Raw genomic sequence first — 14743 nt, 5'->3', positions numbered from 1 at the left:
AGTAATACAACACTGTTAAAATAATGTTACTTAAGTAAAGGTCTGTAAGTATCATCATGAAAATGTACTTAAAGCTGCTTTAAGTGATGTCATTGAGCACACTGTAAAAACATCTCATTACTATCTGCTAGCTGCCTGTCCCCTGAACACATTGTAAAAAACATCTCCTCACTATCTGCTAGCTGCCTGTCCCCTGAACACACTGTAAAAAATATCTCCTCACTAACTGCTAGCTGCTTGTCCCCTGAACACACTGTAAAAAACATCTCCTCACTAACTGCTAGCTGCCTGTACCCTGAACACAGTGTAAAAGTGAGCGGGAGGGGGAGGGGACGGGATGAGGAAAAAGGAGGGGCAAGATAGTCTTGTTTTGTTTGGAAATACTTTGAACATCAACAAAAAGTTACGACACCCATCATGGCTTAGAGCACCTTTAGGTATTAAAATAAGACGTACTGAGTGCAGAACTCTCCTCCCATTGTAGAAAGAGTAAAGGCTGTCTGTTTAATGACATCATCATCATGAAAAGAAAAGACTCAAGTAAAGTACAATTAACTCAACATCTGGACTGAAGTACAGTACTGGAGTGTACTCAGTTACATTCCACCAATGGTAATTGGGTTCTTACCTGTCAGGTGAGAACTGTCCATGAGTGCTGATGCAGTGGACTTTAGGTTCCACATACTCCATGGTGAATTGCTTTCTAGGCACCAGGTACACTTTGTGCTGTAGACAGAGAAGAAACACTCTGAATCACAAGTATGCAGAAGTTTTGGGGGGGAAGCTAGGAAGGGGGCCAGATTTGTTGATCCCAGTTTGATTCCTTCGCAAGACAATCTCTTTTATTTCATTTTAAAAACAAAAAAGCCATTAAGACCTTTTAGTCAGAGATCTTCAACAGGGGCTCCATGACCCCTAGGAGGTCCTCAGAGTTACTGCAAATTATTTTATTTTATTTTTATAAATATATATTAACATGAATACAAGAAATTGTAAGTAAAGACTAATCAGACTATTTGTGTAAAAAAACAAACAATTAACTGACACAATTTTGATGCTAGGCTTTACTAAGTGAGGTAAAGTAGCCATATGACATACACATTATGTATGAATATCCATTCATTTTCATCCCTCTGGCCCAGTATAATAGGCAACTCAATTTATACGATATAGTAGTGGGGGGTCCCTGCTCTGCCCTGTCTCTCTTTCAGCTGAGGGGTCCTTGGCCTAAAAAACGCTAAAGACCCCTTAATTAAGTTATTAAATGAAAACAACATAAAATGATATAACACAAGCTCTGGTTTAATAAATTGTAACTGTATTTTTGATGGTATTTTCCTTTTCTTTTATTAATTTTCTGTAATGTCTATTCTATGTATCTGTTGTTACCTTTGCATGTGAACGTTTGTACAAGAAAGAAATTGGAAAGGATTAAATAAAATAAAATATAAGATGATCTCTTGTCTCTTATATTTTATTGGCCCTGGTGATAGATCACTTAAAGAAACCATTTGATTAATTCATGTGTTTGTCAGAGTAAGAGTAATTTAAAAAAGCCATTTCTAAACTACAGTTGAGACGGTGTTAACATGGTTTACCATAAAGTCAACACGGTCAAAAAGCTCAAACTTAAATTTGGAAAAGAAAGAAAGAGAGAACAACTTTATTCCAAAAATAAATACATTTTGAAATGGCCTTAGAGACAACCTTACCTATAGGTCAGTAAGTACTGGGGGTTTATATTTGCTGATAAAATGTTGGATGGATTCATGTTAATTTCAAAAATTAACAATAACTTAGAGGCCCCCGTGCATTGACTCCGAAGACCCCCTTGGGGTCCCAGAATATATATATATACACACACACATGTGAGGGGTGCTCTCACCAGGAAGAAGCTGGCGCGGTCGGAGATCAGCTGGATCTCAGCGTCAGCGGGGAGAGAGAAGATGGCCACTCTGTTCTCTTCGTCGATGGCCACGACTCGACACAGGAAGCTACACACACATGCATACAGACACAGTGATTAAGAGCTGATGACATACATATATCATGATGAAACTGTGAAGCAGCTGAGTAGGCCAAAGGTTTCACTGCAGCCAGAACAAACACAGCCTCCTGTCATCATGGCCTCTATACAGTTCATCTCCAGTTGTCTTCCCTGTAATTATTTTCAACTGTTATTTTGCTTTTTCATATCCTCTCCTGTCTAATGTGAAAATGATGGGTGTGAAATGACACCCACCAACATTAATTTTACAGTCAGAAAAAGATGAAAGGATATTTAATTTATTTTAATGTAAGTGAGGTTGCAGATACCACAACAAAATGGGATGTCCCCCAAAAAACTTTTGATTTGTGCGTTGTCATTAGAGTTGTTGCATGCGCGAACACAGAAGGCTTGTATCGTGTGGACACGCCAACAGTTATGATATCATTACTTAGAATTCCTCATGGGGGAGACAGAAACTACACACTATAGCTTTAAATATCAGCCAGTCAGCCAGTTTCGAGCCCAGATGTTCCTTGTACCTGTATTTGCAGTGCAGCAGGTTGAGGCGGTGCTCGTTGGACCGTGCTCCCGGCACGGTGACAGAGACAGACAGAGTTTGTGTCAGTTCTTCCTCGCTGGAATATTCTACGACCAGAACATAATCACCCGGGGACGGCAGACGCCCGCGCAGCTCAACGCTAATCTGCAGCAGAAATAGGAAAGCAGTTATTAAAAAAGGCCTCTCGGAGTCTTCTTGTTTCAACAACACAATATACATACTCCACAATAGGGATGTCCTGATGATAATATTAAATATCTGCCGATGCAGCGTTCCAATCCGATACTTGTATTTGTCTAGATAACAGTGCAGCACACCTGTTTTGCTTCTTTGTAAAACATACATATAAAATCCACTTCTAATTAGACTGATGAAGGATTTACTGACGTAAATGATCGGCGTAAAGTGATCTGGGTGATGGCCGATCCCCAATCAATTATGAACTGTGTTTATATATATTTAGTAGTCTTAATAAAGACTAAAGCTCTGTAACATAGTACGGGAACAATTCACCATTCACACACATTCATACACTGTGTCCAAGGCTGCCGTACAAGGTGCCACCTGCTCATCAGATACACACTCGGGGGAAACCCGGGGTTCAGTGTCTTGCCCAAGGACCCTTTTACATGGGACTTGCAGGGCCAGGGATTAAACCAAAAACCTTCTGATTGGCAGGCATTTTTTATCACTGTGTACATTTTAACGTGTAATAATGTTTTTGGTTGCTTCCTGCTGCCATGGTCTAAAATCATCTGGCCAAAATTGAAAATTAGCCAACTGGCTTACTCTGGCACATTTACACAAATGTTAATTAATGTGTGTTATAAATAATAAAATACCAAAGAAATGACCATATTGGCTTCAATGTGATTGGGACATCCCTACTGCACCAAACATGTTCTGTCTCCCTTTCCCCTCTCTTACATCGTAGCCACTGCAGACGGCCATGTCGGGATGGCGTGAGGTGACTCTCTCCGTGGGGCAGGGGCGCGGCAGGTGGTTGTCATGACGGCAGCTGGCATCATTGGCGGAGAAAGAGGGGAAGGAGTCCAAAGACAGATATCTGTACTGCAGACAGCTAGACGGACACAGAGAGAGCAACAGACAGGCAACATAAAATATATCTGTTTCCATTTGTTCATTGTGTCCTCACAAGAATAGAAGAGTAAGACTGTCAGAGTGAGGACATTGTCCTGCTCGGGGAAGGTTTATTTTGAATTTCACCTTGCTTAGATGGATATAAAAATCTGTACTAGATTTTGGTTAAAGGAATAGTTCAACATTTTGGGAAACATGCATTGTTTTTTGGTCATGAGTTTGCTGTGAAGAAGTCTCATGTCTCACTCTCATGTCTGTAGGGCAAATACAAAGATACAGCCGCTTAGCTTAGCTTAGCATAAAGGCTGGAAACAGGTGAAACAGCTGGCTCTGTCCAAAGGTAGCCAGCACCTCTAAAGCATACTAACATGTTATCTTGTTTGTTTAATCTGTATTCTTTCCTTTCTTTTTTTACAGAGCCAGGCTAGACAGTCTTTGTGCTACTACCACTCAGCATTACTTAATTTACAGGTAAGCACAATGCTTCATTAGTTCTTGAGTCCCAGTCATTCAGGAATTCCTCATTCATTCCTCCTTCATTTCTCATTTGTTCCTAAGTCACTACCTACATTTTTGTGTACCTTATTGTAAAGTGGTACCACAAAAACCTTGGTTAGCTATAAGTCAGTGATCTATTTCTCACTTATTGATTTAAGTGAAAATGAACGTGCATATTTACTTGTGGCTTGCAGCAGGTGAAGAGCTGTAAGAGCAAGGCTCAGTAACTCGGATCTGCAGGATGGGAGCTTCGTAGTAGGCACTGGGCAGCAGCACCAGGTAATCCTGAAGGTAAAGTACAGCATGACTACGGTGTGACTGGCTATGGGAACAATAAATACAAGAAATTTGTAAACTAGTGCTGACATGGTTGCGGGTGTTTTGGTGGATACATGTATTCTGGTCATTATCTTGCCAAACCATAAAAATGTGTGACCTTTTGTGAGAAACTTTTTCCTGGCTGTTTTAGGGCTTTTTGTTGACCAAACTGTAAGTGGGAAGAACTATATGAGACATGCAATAATACTGTCATACAGTAATACAAGATATTTGACTTTTTCAATTATATGTCAATACTCTACATGTCTAGCCCTTGATGTGATTTGTATTTTACAGTGGGGCCCTTACAGTTAGAAGTTAAAGTGTCTGTATATGTGTAAAAGCAGATGAGTGTGTGTGTTTGTGTGTGTGTGTGTGTGTGTGTGTGTGTGTGTGTGTGTGTGTGTCTGTCTCACCAATAGGATGCCCTCAGCCTCTATAACCACAGTCCAGGTTCCCGGGTTCAGGACAAACGGCTCCACAAAGTTGTTCTGGGGAACGTTGACAAAGGTCGGCTCCGCACTAGCAGCAAAGACGATCTGTTTGGACTGTTCTGAACCTAGGAAAACACACACACACACACACACACACACACACACACACACACACACACACACACACACACACACACACACAAGCACACACACAGGTAATGTATGGAGTAAGATAATGAAATGCAATAAAAAAGTGAATTAATACAGCACATGTTTAAGTTAAAAAGTAGGAAACATAACATCAATTAGCAACACTAAATTAAACATTAAAATGTAATTAAATTACAACAAATTATTTTTTTATAATAAGGAACCAAAAACTATAAATTGTGTTTTAGTTAAGATTTACATTCAACAATAACAGACAGAAAAGCACTTACACATACGTGTCCAGTAATGTTATTTTGTTCTAACACAAACTCAAACACACTCACACTGATGCTGTCTTGTGATTGGGGGAGACCTACCTCTGCGGTTGGCCTGATAGGCTGTTATTTTACCGTTGGAGGTGGCGCCCTCAGAGTTTACATATCTGAGGATGAAGCGCGTCAGATAGACGTCTGCCTCGCTCACATAAACCTGAAGCTTCACTGCAGTCTACATGAACAGGTGGCAGAGGGAGGCGTGTGAAGGGGGGGGAGGGGGGGGGGTGTAGAAGATATGATTAAATCCCTGAACTCTGCACTGATCTGTGGCCCTGAACGTGAGAGAAGACAGAGCAGCGGAGGCCGCCATCAACAGCCACTCCACACCACCAACCACCACACACATCCCTCCATCACCAGACAGACAGACAGACAGACAGCTGACAGGAACGCGGGGGGAGGACAGGAATACAGAAAGAAGAGAAAGCACATTTCCAACCAGGAATTCTACCTTGTCATACAAATTCAACCGTGTCATACAAAATCATACAAATGTCAGTTTTTTCAGTTTGGAAGTCCAGGTCAGAAAATCCTCCGGAGAAACATGGATCATTTAAATGTCCTGTAAGTCAGTGGTCTGGGGACCCCCAGGCGTCCTTGGGGGGTTCCAAGGGGCACGTTTCATACATTTTCTGTAACAAAACATGTACCATTTAGCCTGAAGATGGTCTGCTATGTTTGACCTGCTACCCTCCTGCTTCCCCCCTGCTGCCCCCCACTGACACAAAATCTCATGTTGTAGATAAAAGTTTTTCTAATCCTCTAAAAGCAGATTGGGGACCTTGGGACAAAATCTAATCCAATGGGAGTCTGGGGTCTGACTTGGGTCAGCTTAGCGTGTGGGAACCACAGCTGTATAAAACAACTTCATTTTATATATGTATATATCTATTATATATAAGATATATTTGGCAGGAATTGCTAGCTGCTAGCTATTACGCAAAAAACTAACTGTTCTATATCAGGTGTTTAACATCTACCCCGTGAAGAAGCTTCCCAGTGGGAATTCTGACTAGAAATGTGCATTTCTGACTTGGAACGTGGAACACAGCTGAAGTCCTGAGCAAAGCAAGGGAGAGGAGGGGCAGCTCTCACAGCATTTACTGCACTGCCTGTGGAGTCAGGGATAGAGGGAATGAAGAGACACTGAAGAAACAGTTGAGGCTACATTGCCATTGCTCGGTTTTGGTTTTCAAGCAAGAGTTAGCTGCAGTAGAAGACATCAACACTGTGGTATAATGGGGAGGTTTAGGGGCTTGGATGTGCCCGAGCAGGGGGGGATAAGGGGGGAAGGTTAGAAAATTATATTCCTTTATCAACTAAAATGTAGCAATGTAAATGCAATCTGTTCCCTTTCAGAACGTACAGTTACCACAGTAGTAGTTCCGGGCGTCCTCTATGACCGACACCCTGCCCCGGACATCTGACCCCCCCCTGTTGGCGTAGCGCAGCACCACGTGGAAGAGGTCTGGAGAGCTGACCAACACCGACACCACCACTTTGGACTGACGAAGGCCCAGCGAGTGAAGTGGGCAGGAGAGAGAGAAAGGAAACGGAGACGATGGAGAGAAGGGGGAGGTAAAGGGGAAGATGGAGAGGAAGGGAGGAAGAGGTGGAGGAAAAGGAGAAGGTGTTAAGTAGCGGGAGGATTGTGGATGAAGGGAGTGGAAGAGTGACAAGAGGACAGGGGAAGTAAAAGGGAAGAGGCATGAAATAAACAGAGGGGAAAAGGAATTGGAGGAGAAAAAAAAAGGACAGAGAAGCATGACCGGAAGAGGAGAGTAACGGAGGATAAGAGAGAACACATGAAGGAGGAAGGGAGGAGAATGTGGGAAACACCAACACAAAAAAAGAAACCAAGCCTTTAAAACCATCACCTTCACCACTGAAAGCAAACCCTTTTACCCCAAAACATATTTCTCTTTGGAGTCCCCCTTTCCATAGCTCAGAAATAGCTAACCCAAGACCATAGCCACATTAGGAATAAAGCTTTAGTATAAGTACTGCACACACAGAGGCGTATGTAAACCTAAATAATATCAAAATGGAGTTATATGTACTGTACTTGGTAGGTTGGTAATTCTACCAAAGAGAAATATTCCTTTAAATGTCCACACAACACTCAGCCATGGAACAAGCTGTCTGGTTCATGCAGGAGGAACATACATGGTGGGCCACAGTTTAAAAAATATGTAATGCATCATACATATAGTCATTTATAGGAAAAACACAAAAATACAGTTTGGACATTTTAAAGAATTTAAAGAAATATTAAAATATGTCTTAACTTGAATCCAACATATTATCTGCTTACTGATAACTGCTTACACAGACTGTTAAGATCATCCACAGATACAGTTCAGTAGTCAATATGTGTTGTGAGTGTTGGTCAGGGGAGTCTGCTCTGTATTTTCTCTGCACTAGAGGTAGGACCAACGGGCATAGTTCAAATAACTCTGTACGCAATTGAATAGTCCTTCAACCAATTAAACAAAAATCCGGGTGACGTAGCATCGACAGCGCCATCAACAGGTTGCTGCGCTTTGGTGGGGTTTGGTGGCTGCTATGTTAAATGTAAACAAGAAGCTGATTGGTCGCTTCTCTATTGTTATTGTGTTGTGTGACTAATGCTTACTGTTAATAAACCAGTTTCTTTCATCTTTAATCCACCGGGAAAAAATATTGTAATATCCAACCAAATCATTAGTGTATGGACCCTTGCTAAAGGTCAAAGGTGAGGAGTGTGTTCCTACTTGGATGGGGGACATCTGAGCGTAACCTCTCCAGCTAAAGTCCGGAAACTCCAGAGGGTTGTAGCCGAACCGAACCGGCCGGCCATCCAGCACGCTTCCCTCCTCAATCTCAAACTTCAGATGATGGAGGTCTGGGAAGTAGTAATCTGGACGAGGTCTGCAGACACAGCAAGATCCATTTAAAATCAAGAAATGTAGAAACAAGCTGGAGTAAAAAAAAAAATCTTGATGTGCCGGCCGACCAGTAGTTATCTGTCTGTAACTTTGGGGGGCGGAACTTCTGAAGGAGGGGTAAAAAAGCGCCCACTATTACGAAAGTTGTACGTCTTGTTGTTCTCACTCACAGATTGCACTGGGGTCCCTCCACATTGGGTCGGCAGCGACAGCGACCGTTCCTCTCTCCACAGGACTGACCGGCAGAACCCCCCATGTCACACTGGCAACCTGAAAACACCACACACAAATGTAAAGACAAGATGGCAGCATAACACCAATTAAGCTTTTGTTTGACAGGGGAAACCAACAGTAAAAAAGTGTTATTGAAGCCTAGTGTGGACCACCCACCTTGGCAGCCAAAGTAGTTTTGCTCCTGCAGGTTGTAGTAGCCATCCTTACAGGTGGAGCAGGTTCCACTGCAGGCGTTTGGCTTACAGTGACACTGACCACTTTCCTTTCAGAAAGAACACAATAATAGAATTAGAATGAAAACAGGGAGCAGGGAGATAGATCCTTGGTGTATTTTATTATTTAGTTACTTTATTGGTTTACACATATACAAAAACTACAGATCAATATACACATAATCAACTATAGATCTGATAGAGAGATGCAAAAAGAACTCAGTGCAGGTGCTTAATCTGGGTACTCTCCAATTCATAATCATAGAAATAAACTTAAACCTAAAACATAGAAATAAAATAAAACTCTGCAAAGAAAAGAAAAAAGAGAGAAAAAAAGCCACAACTTCAAATACACACAACATCCAATTAATAGACTAAATATAAAAGGTAAAATAGTATTAAGAGTTACAAAAAACCTCCCATAGGGATAACATTGCCCAGACTTTTTTTTTCTTTTTTAAATAACAGAGACAAATTTAGAAAAAATCCTCAATTTATTACACCCAAACTCAATGCAAACAAGATGTTTGACTTGTTTTATACATTATACCATCAATTACCTGACTTATTTTTTCACACACGGAAAAGGACCCAAATTCACAAATCCACCAATATTATACCAACAATATTGTATATATTTATACAAAATATCAAATCCTGCATGTGAATGTTTGTCTTCAGGTGCAATATCAACATGCTAAATCAGTATGAATGTCTAACTATAGATTAAAGTGCAGTTTGACTTGCTCACCTGTGCACACTCTGCAACGCCACTGGCAGTTCCTTCAATGTTACACTCACAGTCTGCAAGAGAAAGAAGACACACACTTGAGAGTTCATTTATGATTGTCATGTGTATGTGTGTGAGTGGTGTGTGTTGGTAGTATCTCTTACTGGTGCATCCATCAGGAGTGTCAGGGGACAGGTTCCAGAACAGAGCTTTACATGTGTCACAGGCTGGGCCCTCCACATTGCCACGGCACTCACATTGGCCCTAAAGATGAGAAAATAAACTGAAAAATAAACCAACCAATTTGTTTTTTTGTCTATTTCTTCTGCAGGTATGATGGGTATTACAGAAAATATTCCCCAATATCCACCTTCCTGTTTTGTCTATGTGCAGCATTTACAGAAAAAACACAATGAAGTTTGGCTTTAAATCCTGTATTCACACCTGCTCCGATGTCAGGAATTAACCACAACACATATACCGTCTTCCCAAGACAAAGATAAAAATGACGTATGTTAACCCACAAAATATTTGATTTGCATATTATCTCAGCTATTTTAGTCACAGTCGCCTTTAAAGCTTTAGTGGTTAACTTTTTGATATTATTGAACATCTGTTATATTCAAGCCACTGTTGCAAAGCTTATTAAGACTATCAGCTCCACACGACTCCCTCTGGATTTCTAATTAAGACTATCCACTCCACACAACTCTCTCTGGATTTGTAATGAAGACCATCAGCTGGGAGGAGTCCTCAGGGAAGACCCAGGACTAGGTGGAGGGATTAGATCTCCAACCTGGCCTGTGAACGCCTCGGGATCCCCCAGTCGGGGCTGGATAATGTGGCTCGGGAAGGGGACGTCTGGGGTCCCCTGCTGGAGCTGCGCCCCCCGCGACCAAACACCAGATAAGCGGACAGAGATGGATGGATGGATAATTGACCATGAATTCCAAAAACAAGTGTAAAACCAGGACTAGTTGAGACCGAGTCAAGACCAAGTCCAAAAAAGTTTGAGTCCAAGTCAAGATCGAGTCCAAGGTCCAAATGAGAAACAAGAATCCTCTTTAAGAATTGTTTATAAAGTATGTGAGTAGAGAGACAGTATATCTTCTACTTTAAGATGATCATTTTGCATTATTGTCTGTAATAATGCAATAAAACACTATAGGATCAAATTAGGCCTCACTATTTGCTGTCTGTGGCCAAAATGTATAGGATAGATACCAGATGATTGAGGTATATGACCCAGCCGGGTGTGTACCCGGCGACCAATCACCATGACCGTGGTAGATGCTTGTTGAATTAAAGTAATAGTCCGATACAGGTCTGAGTCCAAATACCAAGTCAGACACAACAGAAAAGCACCTTGAGTCCGGACTTGAGTACTACAGCCCTGGCAACAAGTTGCATGAAGGACGGAAAGACAACACAAGGGTTAAATATAATTTGCTAAAAACATGAACAAAAAATGAACAAATGAAGCCATGAACTCACCACTGGGGTTGGCACCACATGCTGAACAGAGCCGGCCGGGTGGCAGGTACCAGCTGTGAATGACCAACAAAGAGCTGTTATTGCTACTATGGGTAGACTTGGACAATCTGTTGACTGTAAGTGTATGCAGAAAACTATCCATTGTTATTTGATATGTTATCTGACCTGTCATAATCTCTGACACAATCGTTGCCTTCACCTGCATCCATTTCCTTTGCACGTACATAACAATACGAGTCAAACTTATAAACACCAATTAGGAGCTTCACTCCCTCATAATAGTTTGTTAGGTCAGACACTGTTTTTACTAAGATGTTATCTTGTTTTGAGTTTACATCACATCTTATACACCACAATTACTAGCAGCTGTCAGTTATTCTGAATTGAAGATATCAGGGACTTCAGATATCATAAAACAGCTGAGATATCTCCCACTTGGTGAAAAGAACGTTCGGAGGCGGCAACAGAGGGGCAAATTTACTGACCATTGCTGCCAGTTACATGGAAAATAATATCCAACATCAACAGTTAAACAATCAGTTCCCCTCCTGTAAAAGAAGCTAAACACATCTTTGTATCTGGTTTTACTTGATTAAGTGATGTTAATCCATTACACCTTTGGTCACATAGCTCTCTGTTTTCTGTGTTTGTTAAAAAATGTCCCGGGGTACTACTCAGCCCGGGCTCTGTGAATGGAACACAACGGGCCAGAAAATACTGTTCCAGCCAATCAGCAGCAGGGGGGAGGGGGGAGGAGGCATGTGAATGTGCCGGCCAGTAGAGTGGAATGTAACATAGTAGTACAAATACTTTGTTACTGCAATTAGGGGTTGTGTTAGCGTTCTAATCTCCGTCATCGTCCTCTGTCTCTGTGATGGCGTTCTGACCTCCATCCCCTTCCTCTGTCTCTGTGTTGGCAATCTAACCTCCGTCCCAGCCCTCTGTCTCTGTGATGGCGTTCTAACCTCCGTCCCCGTCCTCTGTCTCTGTGATGGCGTTCTAACCTCCATCCCCGTCCTCTGTCTCTGTATTGACATAATAACCTCTGGTGGATTTCAGAGGACTATGGTTACCTGGTCCATAGATCTCTTGAGGGTAAATCCAGAAAGCTAGCTAGAATTACTGTCCAATCTGAGGACTGTGGTTACCTGTTCCTCAGATCTCTGCGAGGTAAATCCAGACAGCTAGCTAGACTCTCCGTCTAATCTGAGTTCCTTTTGAGGACTAAAACCACTTCTGAACGTACACATATTCCACCAAAACAACTTCCTTCCAGAGACTATTTAGCAGAGTCACCTTTGCTCCGTCCGGAGCTTAGCCCCGCCCACGATGATTGTGATAAGTTTAAATAAATGCCAATAAACAAGAACCTGTTTTCTCCCATCCCATAATGCTGTGAGGAATAGCCAGACAAAGCACGCTGAAGGAGGATCTGGCATAGAAAGGATTACATTTACTGCTGCTGTCACACCTCAATTCCTTTATGTTAAGCAGACAAGAGAACTTGCGTGTGTGTGTGTGTGTTTTTATTACCTTGGCAGTTGGGGAAGCCGTAGGCGCCATGTGCACAGGTGTCACACCTCAGCCCCTGCACATTGGGCAGACACACACACTGCCCCGTGCCCTGGTCACAGCTGGTGTAGCGGGAGCCCTGTGCAGAGCACTGACAGGCTGCAACAAACACATCACCAACCCCACTTATTATTATTATTACATTATTGTTTAATTGTCAGTACTGTTTTTACATAATCGTGGTTTCTTTGTTTAACTGCCAACATTAGCTAAGGCATGTTAAGACATGTGACTGGTCAATGTTGATTTGGTTTAGACGCGCCAAATTATAGTTATAAAAGTGAATATTGTATTTTTTTGTTATTTAAATTAATAGCTGTTGGCACTCAACAGTTATTTCATAGACTGTGTATTTGTGATACTATATTATCTGGATCACATGAAAGGAATTTATAACCAAAAGACGTATCCTGGAATACATTCAAAACTTAAATTTGTTTAAGTAATACCTTAATAATTATTTTTTTATTTAACTAAAAGGGACAAATATATGTTCAATCACACTAATTAATTCATTAATTGTACAGCAAAATTAGGAATTGTAACAGCTCTATTATTAAGCTGTCTCATGGGTTGATTGATATTGATATTGATAGATACTATATATTATTTGCAAATTCTGCAATCAACCCATTCAGCCTCATTTTTTCTAGTTATTTTTTTGTATATATTTGTTTCTGTATTTGTTGTTTACTTCATATTAATGTTTAATACATGTGTCTGTTTTTTTGGTTATGTATGCCCTATTCATCAAGGCAAATTCCACATATAGTAAGTGTAACATATATATCATATGAGGTGTTCCTATTATTTTGTCCACCTGTGTGAACCCAAAGGTAAACAAGTAAAGTATCTTTCATTGCTTGATACTGATTGAAACAGGAGTTTAAGGCGTTTGGTGACTCACGCGTGCAGCTTGGGTAACCATAGTAACCAGGAGTGCACTGGTCACACGCCGCTCCACTGTAATTGGGCTGGCAGTGGCAGTGACCCGACGCAGTGCAGCTGATGTCCAATGAGGTGCGAGGATCACAGGTGCACACTGGAAAAAGAAGAGGTGAGGCATCTTGTTACAGGAAAAAAAAAAAAAAGTAAGAAGTCAAATGCTTCAGAAATAAAAAATTGTTTTTTAAATTCCCACAAAAATCTTAAATGTAATTCACAGTTACCAGTTAGCATCTAAGTAAGCACTTCTCGAATCACTAGACACAGGATCAGTACTCACATCTTTTACTGAAAGTGGTCATATCCTGCTTTTTGGCTTTTTCTCTTTTCTTCATTGTGTCATATATCTTTTTGCGCATGTTATAGGTTTACAAAAGGAAAATGTGTATTTTGCCTTTCTACTTAGAGTCAGCGTATTGACTGAATGTGCTGAAGAAATATTTAATATTTTGCTTCTCTCCAATTTAATCTAAATTATTTTGCCAGGTTAAGGGTTTGGATGGAATGATGGAATAGTCTACAGATGTGGGAGAAGATTACTTTTACTTTTACCCGGTATCATATGTTAGTCCTCTTTTATCCTCTTTTATCCTTCCCATATAACTGGAGGTTTAACATTTTGTCCGCTTACACTGAAAAGGTGGAACCCAACAATGCGTCGTAAAAAGTAACGAGGCAATAGAACACCTCATAAGAAGGTAAGTAAAGTTAAGTGTTTCCATGTGCGTTCAAATGTGTTGAGTCCAACGGGCTATCATATTTGTTTTCATTACAGTACGCAGCAGCAACAGGTGCATTTAATCACTTTCTCTTCAGATTATGTGTGTGTGTGTGTGTGTGTGTGTGTGTGTTTGTATGTTTGTGCGTACCTTGACAGTTAGGGTAGGAGTGGAATCCAGATCTGCATTGTTCACATCTAGGACCCTGAAATTCTGGTTTACACAGACATCTGCCAGACGCATCGCAGCCTTCAGGTAAAGATCCCACTGTACTGCAGCCACACACTGGAGAGAGGGAGGGAGGGGGGGTGAGTGGGGGGGTGAGAGACAGAGAGAGAGTGAGAGAGAGGGAGGGAGGGAGAAAGAAAGGGGGGGTGAGAGAAAGAGAGAGGGAGAGAGAGAGATGGGGTCAGAGAGCGAGAGAGAGAGAGGGGGTGAGAGAGAGAGGGAGAGAGAAGGGCTTATTTTGCGGACATACGTACTGTACGTACATACAAATATGCCTCATCTGAGGGACAGTGATTG

The 14743-nt window shown here is 41.4% G+C and overlaps 1 protein-coding gene across 1 annotated transcript in view; it reads right to left on the bottom strand.

The window, feature by feature from the left end:
- lama5 (laminin, alpha 5) overlaps positions 1 to 14743 on the bottom strand; it is an 84555-nt gene that overhangs the window by 40255 nt on the left and 29557 nt on the right. The window contains exons 13-28 of the mRNA XM_034877581.1: positions 14369 to 14503; positions 13462 to 13596; positions 12516 to 12653; positions 10983 to 11035; positions 9653 to 9752; positions 9510 to 9562; positions 8703 to 8808; positions 8483 to 8582; positions 8139 to 8295; positions 6752 to 6890; positions 4883 to 5025; positions 4330 to 4433; positions 3477 to 3630; positions 2530 to 2693; positions 1886 to 1994; positions 629 to 726 (exon numbers count right to left, since the gene is read on the bottom strand). Of these exons, the coding sequence (XP_034733472.1) occupies positions 629 to 726; positions 1886 to 1994; positions 2530 to 2693; positions 3477 to 3630; positions 4330 to 4433; positions 4883 to 5025; positions 6752 to 6890; positions 8139 to 8295; positions 8483 to 8582; positions 8703 to 8808; positions 9510 to 9562; positions 9653 to 9752; positions 10983 to 11035; positions 12516 to 12653; positions 13462 to 13596; positions 14369 to 14503 (1888 nt within the window). The remainder of the gene's footprint in view (positions 1 to 628; positions 727 to 1885; positions 1995 to 2529; positions 2694 to 3476; positions 3631 to 4329; positions 4434 to 4882; positions 5026 to 6751; positions 6891 to 8138; positions 8296 to 8482; positions 8583 to 8702; positions 8809 to 9509; positions 9563 to 9652; positions 9753 to 10982; positions 11036 to 12515; positions 12654 to 13461; positions 13597 to 14368; positions 14504 to 14743) is intronic.

This window comes from Etheostoma cragini, chromosome 7, assembly GCF_013103735.1.
Source record: "Etheostoma cragini isolate CJK2018 chromosome 7, CSU_Ecrag_1.0, whole genome shotgun sequence".
Lineage (NCBI taxonomy): Eukaryota > Metazoa > Chordata > Actinopteri > Perciformes > Percidae > Etheostoma > Etheostoma cragini.
The sequence above is the reverse complement of the archived record's forward strand: the minus strand, read 5'-3'. Positions and strand labels throughout refer to the sequence as shown.